We start from the raw sequence: 19212 nt of genomic DNA, 5'->3' as shown, positions 1-19212 counted from the left end.
ACATCTTTACTTCCCCACTCCCCCAAAGGGAAAAAGAATTTGCACCCACCTCTAAAGCGTGGTGTCTTTAGTAACTTGATAGAGTTAAAAGTATTTTGGGTTTAAAAATCCTTCTGCTGGAAATATTAAATGCTATTGTCATTGCTGTAAACCGAAAACTAAAACTGAGACTAGACAGCTGTTATCAAGCTTTGCAAATGTGTTTTCATTGTTGAGAATCAACAGTCCCAGAACAGTCTCTGTCTACTGACAGATAGGTAATAAATTCATTAGTTTAGTATGAAATTGTTTTGATGTGTGTGCTCTCCATGAGTGCTTTGGTACCCACCAGATTTACATCCCATGTCCAAGAAAATGTGTTTGAGCTTGTTCAGACTAGTGACTTAATTAAGTGTTCTGCTGTTAAGCACTAAAACAGTTACATGGCAGGTTTGTTCTAGGAGTGAGCAGCCCTCTTCAACTGCACTTCAAAAGATGTTGTTAAATATATTAGTTAACTCCTTAGAGAGGTGTATAACAGATGGGAACTTAGGCTATACTAATAATTCATCTGGTGAATTATTTCTACAGCCAGTATTTCTACTGCCTGGCTGCACTAGTGCTGCAAAGTGAGGGAGCAGTGCTGCGTGGAGACCTCAGAGCTGCTTCCAGTATCTGAAGGGGCCTATAAGGATGCTGGAGAGGGACTCTTCCTTAGAAACTGTAGTGATAGAACAAGGAGTGATGGGTTCAAACTGAAGCAGGGGAAGTTCAGGTTAGATATAAGGAAGAAGCTCTTTACTGTGAAGGTGTTGACGCACTGGCAAAGATTGCCCAAAGAAGTAAATCCTTTATTCCTGGCAGTGTTCAAGGCCAGGTTGGACAAAGCCTTGGGTGACATGATCTAGTTTGGGGTGTCCCTGCCCATGGCTGGGGAGTTGGAGCTGGATGATCTTAAGCTCCTTTCCAACCCAAGCCATTCTGTGATTCTGTGTTCTTGCTTCAGAAGTGTTCCTCCGTATTCAGGACTTAAGGATTTGGTCATGTTTATTTTTCCTCATTGACCTTTTTTCCTCCTTAAATTCACTTACACTGCCTTGCCCTAATGTTCAGGTTGAGGAGCAGGCTTTTTTAGGGGGTTCTATTTGTTCCTTTCTTGGGGGAAGGCTGCAGTACTGTATGTTGAAAGCCACTCTGTTGCATACTCCTGGTAAGTTCAGGATTTCCAGGCATGTTGTTACACATACACGGGACTTGTGATTCTTGTGGAGTATTTCCGCCTTGCTGTGTATAGGTCAGGCAGCAATCCTGCTGAGCGCCAGGAGCCTGATGACTTCCTGCTAGTATTGGGATTACTCTGTAGGTGGAGCATTGTTATTCTCCATAGTCATTGTAATTTATGTTGTGAGAAACACCAGTGTCCATGTAGGACAATAGCTGTGCCCTAAACTGGTATTTGTGTCATTGAACAAGTAAGAAGCAAGGTAAAGAAGAAGGTCAGCAACTAGATATGGGCTGTACCTGATGTGAGGACAATTCCCTGTGCTCACAGCTTGCTTCCAAGGAGGAAGGCTGCTGGAAGTTAATTGCATGAGAAGTTATAGTGAAGTATGTGCTTCAAGTGTGTGCTGGCACCATGTTTCAAAACCTATCACTGCAGATAAGCTTTTATGTTATGGAATTTCTCTCTGTGTCAGGTGAGACTTTTAATAAAAATTCCAGAGTGGGATTTCATTTTCTTAATTTAAGGAATATAAAAAGGCAGAGGGGGAAGGCAGTGACCTGACAACCTTGCCATTTTGATGTGAGCTCAATTTTCTTCTCCCACCATGCAGGAGCTGGCATGTATTTTGTAAATGAGTGTTGGTTCACTTACATGAGTCAGACAAAGAATTCGTCCTAAAGAACTTTCATTAAACTTGTGCTTACTGAAGAGCTCTGAGATTGGTCCTAGTCACTGTGAATCCTGGTATGGTTGATAAATAAGCTCTGTTCTGGAGGAGGTATCTGGTCTTTGGTGTATTGGGCATTCTGGCTGTTATAGTGGCTTATGCAATGAACTGAACATGGTCTGTGTTGTAAAGTCCCACGGTATTAAAATCAAAGTGAGGTGAAATCTTCACAGCAATAATTTTTTCTTCCCAAAGTGTTAATGTAAATGAACCATTGAATTGTTTTTCTCTACATTGAATTTGCTAAATTAGATCTGTAAAATCAAATTTGATACTCAGTTACTTTGTGTGCTTTGGTTTCATTTAATCCTTATACATTCTTTAAAAAGGTCAAACCAGGTATTCATCTGATAGTGTTCTTTTTGTTATTTGATACTTTAAATGAAGTGAAAAAAATCTGTTATTTACAGGCTTTGTTGGACTCCACAGGTTTTTTTTTAAGAGTGTTTAAAATACATGCTTGCTTGCTTTGTTCTGAGCTCACTGCAGACCAAGTTGTTAAATGTGTTCAGGTGCCCTCTAATATGCTGTACTACTAGTAGACATGTGATGTGAAATCATCCTTCACAGGTATTCAGCTTTTCAGAGCTGGCTTTAGAGTGTCTTAAATATGTATGAAGATAGGCTGAGAAAGTTGGGGCTGTTCAGCCTGGAGAAGAGAAGGCTGCGTGGAGACCTCAGAGCAGCCTTCCAGTATCTGAGGGAGGGCTACAAGGATGCTGGGGATGGACTCTTCATCAGGGACTGTAGTGACAGGACAAGGGGTAATGGATTAAAACGTAAACAGGGGAAGGTTAGATTGGATATAAGGAAGAAATTCTTTACTGTGAGGGTGGTGAGGCATTGGAATGGGTTGCCCAGGGAGGTTGTGAATGCTCCATCCTTGGGGGTGTTCAGGGCCAGGTTGGATAAGGCCTTGGGTGGCATGGTTTAGTGTGAGGTGTCCCTGCCCATAGCAGGGGGTTGGAACTGGATGATCTTAAGGTCCTTTCCAACCCTAACTATTCTATGATTCTATGTACAGCTCAATGGAATTAGTCTGAGTATGATATTCATAGAATCACAGAATGGTTTGGTTTGAAAGGGACCTTAAGAACATCTGGTTCCAAGCCCCTGCCACAGGCAGGGACTCCTTCCACTAGAGCAGGTTGCTCCAAGCCCCATGCAACCTGGTCTTTAGCACTGCCAGGTATGGGGCAGCCACAGCTTCTCTGGGCACCCTGTGCCAGCATCTCAGCTCCCTCACAGGGAAGAGCTTCTTCCTTATATTCTGGCATTTAAATTTGGAACTTGCCTTTGGATCTATGTGTAAAAGGTACTACTGCAACACTCATAAGTTTCCCTCTGTTTGGCTTCTACCCAATGTTTTCAGCAGAATATTTTGGTGCTACTAAGGCAGATGATTTTTATTTTCTAATTAGTGCTTTCAGTATGAATTGAACACACTCTTATGCACATGCTGCTATTTCTTTAACAATGTAAGAATACGCTGTGAAAACTGAAGATATTTCCAGCCTGTGAATTTCCTAACCAGCTGGCCTCTTCATTTTTTTGCATACTTCACAGGAAGAAGGTCTGTGTTTGTTTGTGCTGGTGAGTCTGTAGCCAGGATTTGGAGTAAGAATCAGTAACATTGCCTCAAAAAATGGCAAACTTATTCTTTAACCAGCCTCACCTTCTTTTTGTGTTGAACTTTCTCAAGTCAAACAAGCTTCATTGGGAGTTGTAGATTTATAGTGGTAATTTTGGGGCTTCAAATTCATTGCAGTGATTTTGAGACTGTTGACCTTTCACATTGGAAGACAAGTTTGGGTTGAATTTGGAAATAGCTGGCACTGTATGGAATCTGAGTTCTCAGAGTGGTTGGCCCAGATTAAGCAGTTACCAGCAACTGAAATAAAACAGGTTTTTTTACTAATGAGTAACTAGTAATAATACTAAGTAATCCTAGTAAGTAATGTGCTTGTTCCCTGCTTAATTTTTAATACGCTTTAGTTGTAATGAATGGAATAATTTCTATAGACTAATGCATGTAAGAATTTTCAAGAACAAGGATCTAATTTGTCGTATTTGGAGTTTCACATACTGCACTTCTTTAAAAGGCTCATAATAACATTAGAAATAATTGTAACTAATAACCAACTCTGAACCTGCTTTTTTATTAAGCATTAAGTCCGTAACTGAAATTAATAAGCTTTAAAAATTGGGTTTGAGGATTGTATAAGTCGAAGTGGATGAGCATAACTGCATTTTGTTTTCCTCATCTCTGGTCGTATCTTATTTTGAGTAACTTTGGATTACCTAAACTCAATATGAAGTGGTGAAAACTGTACTTCTGACTGTTGTAAAAACTTTGCCTTATTGAACATACTCTTTCATTGTCTTTTAACTTTGTTATTTTACTTTATTGCTTTCTAGGCTAGAGTCATCACTCATAAGTTATTAATAGATACATTTTCAAGAGTGTCTTTTATAATGGCCTCAGTGCACAGGAGCCTTCCTTTGATTTGCATTAGCTCAGTGCATTTAGAGGGACAGCTACAATACGTGGTTTATCTAGGAAAGAAAACTTTAATAGATAAGGTTTTTGTTATGGCTGTCTTAAGAGATCAGTGATAGAGAGGAATTTTGCAGCCTGTGCTGTGTATTTCCTTGTTTCACCATATCCCAGAGTGTTTGGCTGCTATTGCAAATACCTAAAAATGGAGGGAAATAGTTAAATTAAGAGCATGAAACGTCACTTACAGAAATTCCTGCAGATGTTTTTGAGGAAGTACCAGTCTGCTCCATTGTGAAGCCTACGGATCACTGTTTGAAATGGGCCAGTAGATGATGGATTTGGCAACTTCAGAATGTTTTCCTTTGAATTCCAATCTTCCCGTAAAACATACTGGTATTTTCACCTGGGCAAAGGTAACTTTAGTGAAGTTTAGTCTAAGGATGAAGGGGTTGTGCATGGATTTGATGTCATTTTCTGTGGTGAGTGATTGTGGCTCTCTGAGCAGTGTCTGGAGTTGGGAAACTGTGCAAAACCTTAACTGCCAGTGCATTAGGGAAGGAGATGGTGCTTTATGTTCATGCATTCTTTGTGCACGGTAACTTCATCTCAAGTCAGTTTGAGCCAAGTGTTTCTTATTGGCATATTATTATACCAAGGGTCTTGGGTTGTTGCGGGTTTTACTGGATTCAGTGTGTAGTGATGTATCAGCTGTATGGTTTGATGCATTTCTGTTGTAAAATGTGCTTTTTAATAAAAGTTGGTTAAATGTGCATGGTGAAAGCAGCTGGGATTAATGCTGTTGAATTTAGGTAGTAGATAATATGGAACATGGCTGCCCCATCCCTGGCAGTGTTCAAGGCCAGGCTGGATGGGGCTTGGAGCAACCCGGTCAAAAGGAAGGTGTCCCTGCCTGTGGCAGGGGGTTAGAACTGGATGAGCTTTAAGGTCCTTTCCAACACAAACCATTTATTGATTATATGAATAAAATTACAGTTTTTTGACTTGAAGAAGTACACTTTAAAAAGAGGGAATAGTTGGCTTACTATGGTTTAACAAGTCTTTCAGGAAAACAGCAGATCAGATGCACTTTGAGGACAAGATGATGTCTTACTCAGACTTAAGTGCAAGATAAAGGCTGCTAGTTTGTTAGATGATTCATCAGTGCAAATGATGATTCTTCTAGGTTGTGGCCTGGCTGGAGGTTGTGTCACATACTGGGACAGGGATGCATTGTTCGATATGCCCCATAGTTTGATCAGGGATAGGAGAGGATTGTGCTATTGGTACTTATTTCATGTTGTTTAATATTGAAGGTTTAACTTCTTATGCTTAGGAATTCTCTTCCAGGTGAATACTGGCCTTTTGCAGCTGCTTTTTTCCTTCTTCTTGACCACTTTGGGATCTAAATTTGGAGATTTCCAGTTCTCATTTGTGCATGTAGTTAAAACATTGCTAATAGTTTCATATGCTTCTAGAAAATCAAAGTCATATCTTCTCTGCTTAACAGAAGCACACAGTGTCTGTTGTGCCCTCCAGAATAAAAATGATTCAGTAAAGGATCTTCGGGTAATTTTTAAACAGTCAGACATAATGGGTCAGAGCAATCCCAGGCACAGCTACAGGTTGAGCAGAGAAGAGATTCAGAGCAGCCCTATGGAGAATGACTTGGGGGTGTTGGTTGATGAAAAAATGAACATGAGCCGGCTGCAGTGTGCGCTCGCAGCCCAGAAAGCAACCGTATCCTGGGCTGCATCAAGAGGAGCGTGACCAGCAGGTTGAAGGAGGTGATCCTGCCCCTCTACTCTGCTCTCGTGAGACCTCACTTGGAGCATTGTGTGCAGTTCTGGTGTCCTCAACATAAAAAGGACATGGAACTGTTGGAACAAGTCCAGAGGAGGCCACGAGGATGATCAGGGGACTGGAGCACCTCCCGTATGGAGAGAGGCTGAGAAAGTTGGGGCTGTTCAGCCTGGAGAAGAGAAGGCTGCGTGGAGACCCCATAGCAGCCTTCCAGTATCTGAAGGGGGCCTACAAGGATGCTGGGGAGGGACTCTTCATCAGGGACTGTAGTGATAGGACAAGGGGTAACGGTTTAAGACTTAAACAGGGGAAGTTTATATTGGATATAAGGAGGAAGTTCTTTACTGTAAGGGTGGTGAGGCACTGGAATGGGTTGCCCAGGGAGGTTGTGAATGCTCCATCCTTGGCAGTGTTCAAGGCCAGGTTGGATGAGGCCTTGGGTGGCATGATTTAGTGTGGGGTGTCCCATGGCAGGGGGGTTGGAACTGGATGATCTTAAGGTCCTTTCCAACCCTAACTATTCTATGATTCTAAATTATCTTTGGTTGTCATCAGAAATGCACCCAAATCACCTCTCCAGCTCCTGGATTAGTGTTTTTCTGTCATGTTTTGAGTATTTAGCAGATTGTGGCTTTAAGGGGTTTGTGAAAGATGAGCAGAGACATTGTCTTTCAGTTTAAATTATCTGTGCAGTGTTCTGCCTCTTCTCGAAGGGTTTCAAGGGGCTGAAAATAAAGGGGTTTTAACAACTGTCCTGGAAGATTTATATGACTTGTTTTCTGAGGCTGTTCTGAGCTGCTTGTCTCAGGGTTGGATTTTTTTCCTTCCTTCTTTGTTGTCCTGAACATATACAAGAAGAAAGCTTTCATTGCTGTGCTCTTCAGGGTATCAGCAGGACAGTCTGAACTCATCCCTTACCCTTGGGAGTCAGTAAATGGAGTAAATGGCCAGTAAATGAGATGACCAACTGGAGAGTAGCTGATTTACAGCAGGAAGCTGATAGTAATTGCTTAGGCAAAAGCCAAGAGCACTCAAGAATGAAGCTGTCCCTGGAAGTGCAGGAAGGCCTGGGGATTGCTGGGATGCTGCTTGACTTCCCTTTGCAGCCATGGAACTGGTATCAATAGCAAAGCTTAAAAAGGGGGTGGGGAGGAGGGATGGGCATGACTCATGGCATCATTTTATATTTATCAAGTCGTAGTTTTATGACTGCTGTTCATCATTTCAAAGAGATGACTAAGTAGGTAATGTATGTTTCTTAATCTTCTTAGCTCATAGAAAAGGAACCCCAAAGTCACCTCCTGTGGTAGGTTAAATCCAAAGTTCAGAATGCTCATACATTAATAAAGCAGGAAGTAGAAGTGTTACTCTAAAGAAAAAATAATGATGACAAAATTATACACAAAGCTTGAGAAAAGCAAGTGTAAAATAAAACTAAAAGGTATTAAGGAGCAGTGCTCATCTTTCTTTATTGATTAAGCTTTCAGGTGGGTAGTGCAAAGCCTATTGCATGGTCTTTTATTTGTATGAAGTTCTGCTTTCTTCAGCAAGCTGGTGGTCCATGGGTTATGCTTACTTGTGGGAATTCATAGAAGCATAGGATAGTTAGGGTTGGAAAGGACTTTAAGATCATCCGATTCCAACCCCCAGCCATGGGCAAGGACACCATGTCTCTCAAGGCTCTGTCCAACCTGGCCTTGAACTCTGCTAGGGATGGAGCATTTACCACTTCTCTGGGCAACCTGTGCCAGCAACTCACCACCCTCACAGGGAAGAACTTCTTCCTTATATCCAACCTAAATCACCCTTGTTTCAGTTTGAACCCATCACCCCTTGCCCTATCACTACAGTCCCAGATGGAGAGTCCCTCTCCAGCATCTTTGTTAGGCCCTAGGTGAGCCTTAGATGTCAAAGAAGAGATTGGGCTATAGAAATATGACCTTGCATGCCACTTAATAGCCTTGTATAGACTTTGAACTTGAAGATACAGAGGCTGTAATCAGTCTGTGAAGGAGGTGAACTCAAGAACAGGTGCTGGTGTGAAACTAAAAATAGAAGTTAATGTAGAAAGCTGAAGCAGTGTGTTATAAATGGTGAAAGCGAGATGCTTGTGTGCCTCTGCAGGTTCTGCTTGTGCAGTCATGCATTCACAGCGAGAGACAGGGAGAAGGTGAACTGTGGGTTTTTAGAGTGGTGCCCAGGAGGCTGGGCAGCGTTCAGTTTGGGATAGAAATGCTGAGGAATCTTTTCTCAGAGAAAAAGAAGGGGGAAATCGGAGAGAAGCTGGGCTGGTGAGGTACGTACCTACTTATATTAATACATTGCCAATGGAAAGAGGGAGGTAACGCTTAGAGCACAACCCTCCAAGAAGGGATTTTAAGGAGCTGAGAGTTTTCTGAGTTCTTACATGGCAGTGTCAATACACACAATATTTTAGCTTCTGGTGGATTATGGTAAGAACTAAGAAGGAATAAGCCACAGGGATATTTTTCGTGAAGTAGCGCTATGTCATTGACTCACATCTCCTCCCTCCCCTGCACCCTGCACCTTGGGGAGGGAAGGTGAATGAAATGAAATTGTATGTGATCTGTTACAGGTTCGATGCCTTCAGCTTTTCTTTCTAAGAAATCATGATATTTTTATAATATTTGATTTAAAAGTGGCCAGAAGAGTTACTGCACTGTTCTGTGCTGCAGAAAATAACTACTTGTGTGTGTGATAAGAGCTGTAAAACATCCACAGGCTTGGAGATTTCAGTTTTATAATCACCTGAAATAATAATTCCATTAAAAATAAATCTCTGTGTAAGACAGGATCTGTATCCTGAAGACCCTTTCAGGTGAGTTGTTAGGTTGGTTCTGTTCCAGCCACATTTCCAACCCTGAGGAATTAACGTTGGAGTTCTGCAATTCCTTTTGTGAATCTTTAGAAGTAACGTGGTAATTCCATCGTTGCTGCTTTTTTGGTCTCCCTGGAGTTGCCAGGAAGGGCATTTATTGTAGCGGTGGTTTTGTCATGGGTGTTCAGTTGCTTTAGGAACTGGAAGAAAGGCACAAATTGATTTGTTTTATGTGTGCAATACAGCTTGTGGTTGGTTAATGAATGCTGAATGGAATTGTTATTAATTTACAGTGGAATCTTGCCAAGGTGTGATGTGGTGGAAGCAGACTTTTAAAACTGGAAAACAATTGCAGGATTTTGTTTGATTTCAATTTCATAATGAAGCTAGAGGATTTTTTCTTATCTCTTATTCTTCATGAGCATCAGTCCAGTAGAGGTCAGTAATCCCATGGGGAATTTCAGACTAATCTGAAGAAAACAGCATTATACAACTGAATTTTTTCAATTCTTGATAGTTTATCCTGTATTTTCATCAGAGGACAGAGGAACTGCAAATAGTGTCATTTTGTAGGCTAGAAATGGTTTCTATTGAAATAGAAAACCTGTATGAATTTAGGGGTGTTTTTCGTATGAAAATTTATTTATTGACCAAGAAGAGAAAGTATCTTGATTTTTGTGTTTTGTCCTATTAACTATTGGAGTAGTTTAACTTTAGTTAAGTGCATGCTTAAAATGGAGCATTATGAGTATCCTCCTTTCATTTTCTTAAGAGGTTTTTTGAAACATAGGTTCTTCTATAGGGGAAAAATGCTTTGAAAATTCAGTTGGTTTTCTTCAAGAACTCTTAATTTGTGTCTTGTTTCAAACCCAGGTTTTCCTTATTTCATTTTCTTCACATCTGCAGACAACACAGCTTGAGCCTGCTCAAACAGGAAACCAGCCACCAATATTGGCTTTTTTTAGGCACAGTGCTTTTCTGGGCTTCAGAAGCTGTTGATATTAGGCTGAAATGGTGTCCAGGCAGGGCTGTGTATACCTGGTTGAGGGACTACCGGGCACAGCTTAGACAATACTGGTGGGTGACAATTTATATATTCATTTAAATGGAAACAATGTGGGATGCCAAGTTCTGCCAGCTTAGAGGTATCATTTAGAGAACATCTACCCTTAAGTTTGCCCCTACCTACAGATGTGCTTATGGTGAGATGTTGCTTCAGTGCTCAAGTATTTGGGTTTGCTGTTACTTATAACTTGGTTACAGAACTTGGCTTAGATCTGCAACATTTAAATTGTGAGGAACATAGCAGTAAAATTTAGATTAGCTTAGAAAATTTTGTTACTTTATTGAACAGCCCTATGCTTTTGCAGATTTAAACCTAAATGCAGACCTTAAATACGGAGATAAACCTTATGGAGACAGAAAGAAAAACAAAGCAGTGAGATACTTAATGGAGTGGTTATACACAACTAGTGTCCTTGTAGCTGTATAGAAAATGTCTTGCATCTCAATACAAAATGTGTTAACTTTGTTATACACAAGAATGCATTTAACTTCAGAATTTAATAGCTTATATTAAAACCCACTCAAACCACTAATGTTTTTAATAGTCTGTCATCACCATGATAGTATGATCTCTTCAACTACAAAATTGAGGTTGGTAGACCTGGTCCCTAATGCCAAACTTGATCCCCTGATGCATCGGAGGATTAGTTTGGTGTTGGGCACAAAAAACCTTAGTTAGTTTACAGATTGAGTTAAATGACTTAAAATTGTGCAGTATGGTATCAAATTCATAATAACAGATTTTCTCAAAGTGGTTGAAGCAAAATTTGACTGGTATTCTACTTAGTCACATAAAATGACAGCTGTAAAAACAAGCATATGTCTACATGTTTGTGTATTTGGTCCCCCAAAATAAATGTATGCTTATCTGTATACCTGATTCCCCCAATCACTTTAGAAACCATATATCATGTTTTACTGTAGTATATCAATAGCTACAGATGGTTATCAGGTGTCTGCCTCACGTGTGTGTGTGTATATAACTATATTTAAACCGAATAACTTTAAGGAAATAGTAAAGGTAGACAATTTTAAGGAATATTAAAAAGAAACTTCCATCTTACACAGGGAAAGCTGGAAGCTGTTATGAAAACTGTGAAGTTCTTAAACCTTCTATGGCTCATGTTTAATATTTTTTGACCTGTAGTATTTCTGAGTTATGTGCTATATTTGTGGGGTTTGTAACAAAATGGAAAGAAGACTGAATTGTTTCTTCCCTGCCCTGAGAAAGATTGGCACCGGCCTGATTTTTATCATATTTAAATGTTGAGTTATTGCCATTTTTAGCTGAGTATGCAAATTTCCCTTTGGTCTTACATGGCTCTGAAGGTAAAATGACTGTCCTGTAAAATAAAAGGAAGCAAGAAACCATGACGCAATAGCCAGCAGCAAGACAAAGCCATAAAAGGTGAAGCAGGCGAAATGGGAGAAGGTGGTCAGCAGGATAGATTTATAGCTCTTATTTGTTTAAAGCAAAGCAACAAAAAAGGCAAATCCCTCACCAAATCCCAAAATAAAACCAAAACCAAGCCTACAACCCTCAAACTTAGTACCACATGCATATGGAGGAGTTCAGTTTTGAGCTAGCAAGTGCCTTCACATCTTTGCAGCTGCATGTACAACTTCATTGTGATTATTATTTCATGTGTGAGGATGAAAACTTGGCTGTTCTTAGACATTGTTAGCCATGAAGTTCTCTTTGTAGGAGAGGAATAAAATGTGAGCAATGTTTCTAAAAGCCTTTTTGTTGAATTTGCCTAAGCAAAATATGAGAAATCAACGCTGGCAGTAGAGCTGCTGACAAAGATCTTTTCTTGACCATGAAAGGCAGTGTGGAAGAAGGAAGTGTAAACCTAGCATTAGCTCAACTTTGCAAGTTGTGGAGGAGAATCTTTGATTACTCTGTAGTGATCTTGTAGAAGCTAGTCTTGATGCCTATCAACTACTTACCACTTGTGTCTTTGCACTTACGGTGTTAGATATCCTAAGTATATGCTTCAAAGAAGTAGGAGAGACCTATCTAAAAACTCAGTGGTGATAGCCGGGGAGGGGGGGGAAACAGCTACGCTTCGCTTAGTCTTCTGTAGAAACTTCTTTAACTACGAGTTGAAACTGCTGAAAATGTCGTGGGTAGGCATAGAACAGGCTTAAAATTAGTAAGGAGGAACTTTGCTTGACTTCTATGCTTTTTGTTCTGCAGTGTGATGTCCAGGGTCAGAAATGCCTTATGTGGATCGTCAGAATCGCATCTGTGGATTCCTGGATATTGAAGAAAATGAGAATAGTGGGAAGTTTCTGCGGCGGTACTTCATTCTGGACACACGAGAAGACAGTCTGGTGTGGTACATGGATAACCCACAGGTGAGGTGTTCTTGGCAGGAATTTCTTGTCTCTCTCCCCATTTCCATGTTTTCAGATGAACAAATTTACTTAAGAAAAATGGGATTTAATATTGGCTTATGGACCTGGAAGAAAGGGAGGAAAATGTGACATAAATGAGATACTTGTAAATCAATATTTCTTGGATGTGCAGTCTTCTAAAGAAAAAATATAGTTCATATTTCTATGTAAAACGTTACCAATTGCACTTAATAGTAAAACATTAACAGAAACTTGAACATCAGTGAATTACCTCCCGCACAAAGACAGGCTGAGAAAATTGGGGCTGTTCAGCCTGGAGAAGAAAAGCTGCTTGGAGACCTCAGAGCAGCTTCAGTGCCTGAAAGGGGCCTACAAGGATGCTGGAGAGGGCCTCTTCATCAGGGACTGTAGTGATAGGACAAGGGGTGACGGGTTTAAACTTCAACAGGGGAAGTTCAGGTTAGATATATAGAAGTTCTTTCCCATGAGGGTGGTGAGACACTGGAATGGGTTACCCAGAGAAGTGGTAAATGCTCCATCCCTGGCAGTGTTCAAGGCCAGGTTGGACAGAGCCTTGGGCAACATGGTCTAGTGTGAGGCATTCCTGCCCATGGCAGCGGGCTGGAACTGGGTGATCTTAAGGTCCTTTTCAACCCAAACCATTCTATGATTCTATGAACATCAGTGAATTCCCAATATATGGAATCTAAGTATTGACAGGAGACTTAGGGATAAGACAGGAATCTGAATTTGATCCCATATAGAAATCGGTCATTAGTTTTCATAGAATCATAGAATAGTTAGGGTTGGAAAGGACCTTAAGATCATCCAGTTCCAACCCCCCTGTCATGGGCAGGGTCACCTCACACTAAACCATGGCACCCAAGGCCTCATCCAACCTGGCCCTGAACACCGCCAAGGATGGAGCATTCACAACCTCCCTGGGCAACCCATTCCAGTGCCTCACCACCCTCTCAGTAAAGAATTTCTTCCTTAGATCCAATCTAAACTTCCCCTGTTTCAGTTTGAACTCATTACCCCTTGTCCTGTCACTACAGTCCCTGATGAAGAGTCCCTCCCCAGCATCCTTGTAGGCCCCCTTCAGATACTGGAAGGCTGCTATGAGGTCTTCACGCAACCTTCTCTTCTCCAGGCTGAACAGCCCCAACTTTCTCAGCCTATCTTCATATGGGAGGTGCTCCAGTCCCCTGATCATGATGTACTATATATTAAGTGCCTTGAGTATTCGTTACAGGTTCTCTCAGGCACTAGTTAGTGCTGTATGATACAACCAGATCACATGCTTGTTTCTCTACACATATCTTGTAATTCACCTGTAACCTTTTGAGGAACTATGCAGTTTTCCTTATGTGGGTCAGTTGTGTGTTTAACATTACTTTACCTCAACAAAACCAGTCATTGAAAAGCAATTTCTAACGATGTTCCAGTTTCATTACAGCATGAATGATAGATGAATGATAGATGGAATGTATCCATCATGATGAAGAGCATTGTTTATGTAAAAGCTACATTTACAGTGTAAATGCATCAGTGTGTTTTCTAGCACAGAGGAGAACAGATAATAGCTTAAGGTTTGGGTACAGAGACAGTGAAAGCACAGGATCTGGGTCACTCTGCCAGGAGAATACTCGTGTACCATTCTGCCAGGAAGACCAGAGTTAAAACGCAGTAGAAATCTACTGTTCAAAGGAACCAACAGCAAAAAAAGACGTTTAAACAGTGTGCAGCCCCATGAATGTGACTTGTGACTGAAGCATTCAGCAGTTCTTACTGAGGAGAAAGAAGAAAGAATTTCTGGAAAGAAGAGATCAAACACTGAGATCAAACGTTTGATCTCAGCGAATGAGACGAAGCAATTCTTCAGTTTCTCCTGTGATCTAAGCAGGGCATGTGGGCAAAAACTTGAAATGCTGTAGAAATTGAAATTCTTCAGGGTTTTAACACTAATACTTGCATTGCACACCTCATAGAGGTTTTAATTTAGGCTTTCTTATGTATTTTGTATTGTTAGCATCCACATACAAATGAAAGGGTGCCTTGCAAGAGACACGTTGAAGCTGCTTGGTGTTCTTCCACTGTTCTAGTTTTGAAGGGCAGTGGGATTTTTATAGAGCAACTATGTTGGAGACAACTCTAAATCCCTGAAGTGATGAAACTCTTCATGTAAAATGAGTCTACAGTGTGTGCAGAATTTCACTGGGCTCTTTGTTGTTGATAAAAGTGCTCTATTTGTAGCTGTGAAAATAATGGTTTTAAGCCCACCTATAACCACACTACTGTCCTACTATAAAACTGGTAAATGCTGGGGTGTAAATACATTGGATAAAGTAAAAGTTTAATTAATTTCTTTGGGAAAAATGAAAGGAATTATTTTTATAAAATTTCAGTGTTACCAGTCTATGGTAAGCCTATAATAAGAACCTACTTCTTACTGTTGAAATATGCATGGAGTGTAAACCAATATGCCTTTGTCTTTCTGACTGTAGGTAGCATTAAGGCTCCTCTTTGGGATGTACATTAGAAACTGTGGAATAGGGAAGAGCACTTCAGCTGGGGAAAGGATCAGCAAGCAGATGCAGTATCATTCTTAGGGCTTCCAGGGAGGCCTGTAGGGGCAAGAATGATATTGCAGCATAAAGAGCCATGACAGGACAAGGGGAATGGCTTTAAAGTAACAGAAAGGAGATTTAGATTAGATAATAGGAGAAGTTCTTCCCTGTGAGAGTGCTGAGTTGCTGGCACAGGGTGCCCAGGGAAGCTGTGGCTGCCCCCATCCCTGGCAGTGTTCAAGGCCAGGTTGAACAGGGCTTGGAGCAAGCTGCTCTAGTGGAAGGTGCCCCTGCCTGTGGCAGGGGTTTGGAACTGGATGAGCCCTTCAACCCAAACCATTCTAGGATTCAATGAAAAAAGTAAATGGAAAACAACACTATTTAAAGGAATAAAGAAGACTGTTCTATCAGAATTAATGAAAGTGTTAACCATGTTTTGTGTTGCTCAGTTCTTTAACTCTTGTATTTCTAAGCTACTAGCTGATTGTGAACACTAATGTGAATGTTAAGACTAATAGTATGTTTAGCAAGGATGGAAAAACAACTGAGAGCTGCTTTTTTGTACATACATACATATATATATATATATACACTGAAGCTTAACTGCAGCTTTGGGAAATGTCATGGTCTTTCCCTGCAATGACTTTAGGATTAAATGAAAAGATGTGATTTTTCAGTCCATTTGGAAAATATGTGAGACAGCCTTTGAAGTATCTGACATAATAGATGAATGTCACTTCTTGTCCCTTCCGCCTGCCCTGGTCAAAATACATAAGACTCCACCATCTGTTAAGGAAAAAGTATCCTTTCCGGATTTCCTGGATGCAGACCTGCAAGAGTCCTTTTTCCTCCAGTAAAATACATAAACCTCTGAAACAATTACTATTTGTATTGTTTCTAGCAGTCTTTCTGTTTTTAGTTGATTAACAGATGTGTGTACAATAAACAAGTAGTTCAGATCCTGTTCCAAGCATACATTGTGTATTGTCTATAAAAACACATAGGATTTTCTTTTTGTTTGGGCAATTACTTGCTTTTTATGCATAAACACTGACTGTGAGATGAGAATAAACTAGTTTCACTTTGTAACATGATTTGTTGCAGAATCTTCCCTCTGGATCTCCACCTGTGGGAGTCATTAAACTTACCTATATTTCAAAGGTAAGCTAATACATAAGACACTTGGTGCTAAATTATTAGTGAGAACTACTGAAGTCTTCAACTTTAGACAGCTTCAAATGCCTTTTACATAGCGCATGGGAAGCCTTTTGCTTGTCTGGTGCTCCTGAATTCTAGAGTAGTGTTACAGACACTTCAATGGTACCAGGTTAAAATAAGAGCTGACTAATTACCCTGTTGTCTGTGTCTGTTTTGTGGTTCCAAATGGCAGCTCTTTGTGCTGCATGGTATTAATGTTTCTGAACTGTATGTTTCAGTTCTTTTATGAGTATTTGAATTCCAATTAGTCCTGGAGAGAAGACAGGCTCTTTATGAAGTGGAAGATTAAGTCTTTGGGTGTGATAATTTGCAAGTAATAATGTTCTTTAATAGAACAGCAAGGTTTCCAACTTAGTTCATTACACTTTATGTACACTCACGCAAATATGTCTGAAAGAAAACTAAGAAAGTCTCCATTATTAAATTTGTAGTGGGAACTGTATTAACAAATAAGTGGAGAGAAATAATTGACCTTCTCTTGGTTTTCTGCTCATTTCTCATCTTTCCTTTGCTTTTTGTGTTGTCGCACTGAATCTTCCCACCTTCCATTTTATTTCTTTTTCTTGTAAAAGAAATTATTCATGCTGCTTATGTTATGAGTACAGAAATGTCTGTGGAGACCTGTTTATGTTCTTCCTGGTTTCCTTCTTCTGGGCTTACTTTGCCCCAGACCTCACTGCTGTCCCCTTCAGAAATCTGTAACCTTGTGTCTCACTTTTAATGGGAGCAGGGGTGGTCAGCTGTGCTTGTGTGCACCTTTGCCACAGCTCAAATGTGCCTCCTGGGTGGATGCTCTAACTTCCCATAGTTCTTGTAGTTATGTTGTATGTGTTTTTTCCCATTTCTGGCCCAAAAAAGGAGTTTGATATGAGAGGCTGCTTTGCCTTTTCCCTCACCCGTGATAGAAGTGCTCTATAATGTAAAAATGTCAATGCCTCTCTCAAAATCGGAGTCCTGCTTCTCTTCTACCCCAACACTGCAACATTTTAGAGACTCCTGAAGTGGCTGCTATTCTTTTCATGTTAATGAACCAAAATACAACTGGTGTCCTTGACAGTATGAAATGTCCTTGAATCTTCAGTTCAGCTGAGATGTAAAACTTCAAAATACAAGTGTTAAAAGTAAAAGTGCTATGTTTCCAGATTTCAACATTTGGTAATGAATCCTTCAACTTAAGGAACAGGAACGTATGGCTTAAGCTGTGCCTTACCATAGGTTGCACATCTTGAACTGAATTTTATGTAGTATGTTTTGTTATGTCTGTGTATCTTTACATCTTGCAAACTTGCTATGCTGCTAATCTTCAAATGTAGCCACTTGAAAGAGGAAAATGTGATATCTGATGTACATTTTTTGTGCACAGTGGTATTTATAATCTGAATTTCCTTACTAGGTGAGCGATGCAACTAAGCTAAGGCCAAAGGCAGAGTTCTGTTTTGGTAAGTTCTTGCACACAGCATGTTCATCAAGTACGTTCTTCAAAACCAAATACAGTGTTCCGTAATTCACTAGATATAGCTGGTAGTGTATAGTTTTAAAATTACTTATATTCACTGCCTTTTCTTTACCATGAGGGAGATGCTGGCTTCTTCATAAGATGTTTTTGTGGCTTTTTGTGTTGCAGTTCAATGAGGAGTAGGTGAGAGCTGGTTTTCAGATGCTTGACATTTTTGAGGCATTAATAAGCTAATGGAAAATGCTGGGTGTTTTTAGAAGCATTACATGCCTGTCAGCTCTGAAGACAAGTAATTTAGCTATTTCAATCTGTATTACTCATAAAAGAGTTAATTCATCTAAAAATCCAGTCAGCCAATGCTCTTAAGTTAAATTTCAGCCTCTGTTGCTGCACTGAAGAAGAAGAATTTGCTTTTGGGGTACCTGCTAGGTTTCTTGATATTTAAACTTGTTTAAACTTGAGTAAAGCTTTAGATAATCATAAAACCCCCTTATACGTAATTTGTGCAGAATTTAATATAATTCCATGGGTTTTGACAAGCAATTGGCAGTCACAGAAGTATGTGTAGAGACTGGAATCAGCCTCTGCTCTGTTTATGAATAACCATTCTCTGTGGCTGCATTCATACAAGACTTCTAGATGAGGTATAGGTACTGTAAGTGCCTAAAGGTTTAAGGCAGTTACTTAAGGTCTCCTTTAACATGTGGAGTGTTGTACAGGCCCAGAGAAGGCAACTCCACCAGACTTATGCAGTCTCTGTGTTGAAGCCCACGAACCACTTAGTAAATCACGCCTGTGTGTAAGGCTTCAGGGATTGTAGACTAGCACCTAGCGTGTTAGTTCAGTGCCATCTACAGATTCCTCTGCACATGCATGTGGAGAGGTGTTTATCTTCATCAGGTGTAAAGTTGCTCTTGTTAGTGTTCCAGCTCTAAAAAGCCTTAATGATGCAAGATGCTAGCTGAAAGCTTTGAATAGTTCTGATTTATTAAAGTGGTTTTGATGCTTTTTAGAGGAAAAATTTACGTTTATTATCATTTTATTTAAATATTGGGAATTGTTTCAGTTAATTCATTATACAGCTCTGTGTTTTGAGTTTACGTTTGCATCTAATAATGTTTGGTTCATTCACTTGGGGGAGAAAGGTGATAGAAGAGTAAAACGCATGTTTCTGGCATGTGCTTCTTGTTAACGATGACCTGAAGAACTGTTATGTTATAGGTAGAGCAGTGAAATCTCTTCAGACCGTAAAGTTCTGGGAAGGTTTTAGTCACTTTTCACCCTAAAATTAATTTGTGAGAAAACTAACCATGATGTTTTTACTGGTACACAGAAATATGTTTATTCTTTTTGGATAAAGGTATGCTAGGTGTTGCCAGGTAGATAAATAAACTTACTAAGAGTACACTTTCTCTGGCAAGTTACTCAAGTAAAATAAACTTCTATGTTCTGGCTATTTTAAAGTTGTTTGG

General features: G+C 40.1%; 1 protein-coding gene across 6 annotated transcripts in view; it reads left to right on the top strand.

Moving 5' to 3' along the window:
- Positions 1-19212, top strand: part of PLEKHA1 (pleckstrin homology domain containing A1) — a 40614-nt gene that overhangs the window by 5010 nt on the left and 16392 nt on the right. For all 6 annotated transcript variants that reach the window (XM_080621886.1, XM_080621884.1, XM_080621883.1 and 3 more), the window contains exons 2-4: positions 12336-12496; positions 16171-16227; positions 17678-17723. In XM_080621886.1, coding sequence (XP_080478012.1) covers positions 12356-12496; positions 16171-16227; positions 17678-17723 — 244 coding nt within the window. In that variant the 5' untranslated portion in view covers positions 12336-12355. The remainder of the gene's footprint in view (positions 1-12335; positions 12497-16170; positions 16228-17677; positions 17724-19212) is intronic.

Source organism: Psittacula echo (genome assembly GCF_963264785.1).
Source record: "Psittacula echo genome assembly, chromosome: 6".
NCBI lineage: Eukaryota > Metazoa > Chordata > Aves > Psittaciformes > Psittacidae > Psittacula > Psittacula echo.
The sequence above is the reverse complement of the archived record's forward strand: the minus strand, read 5'-3'. Positions and strand labels throughout refer to the sequence as shown.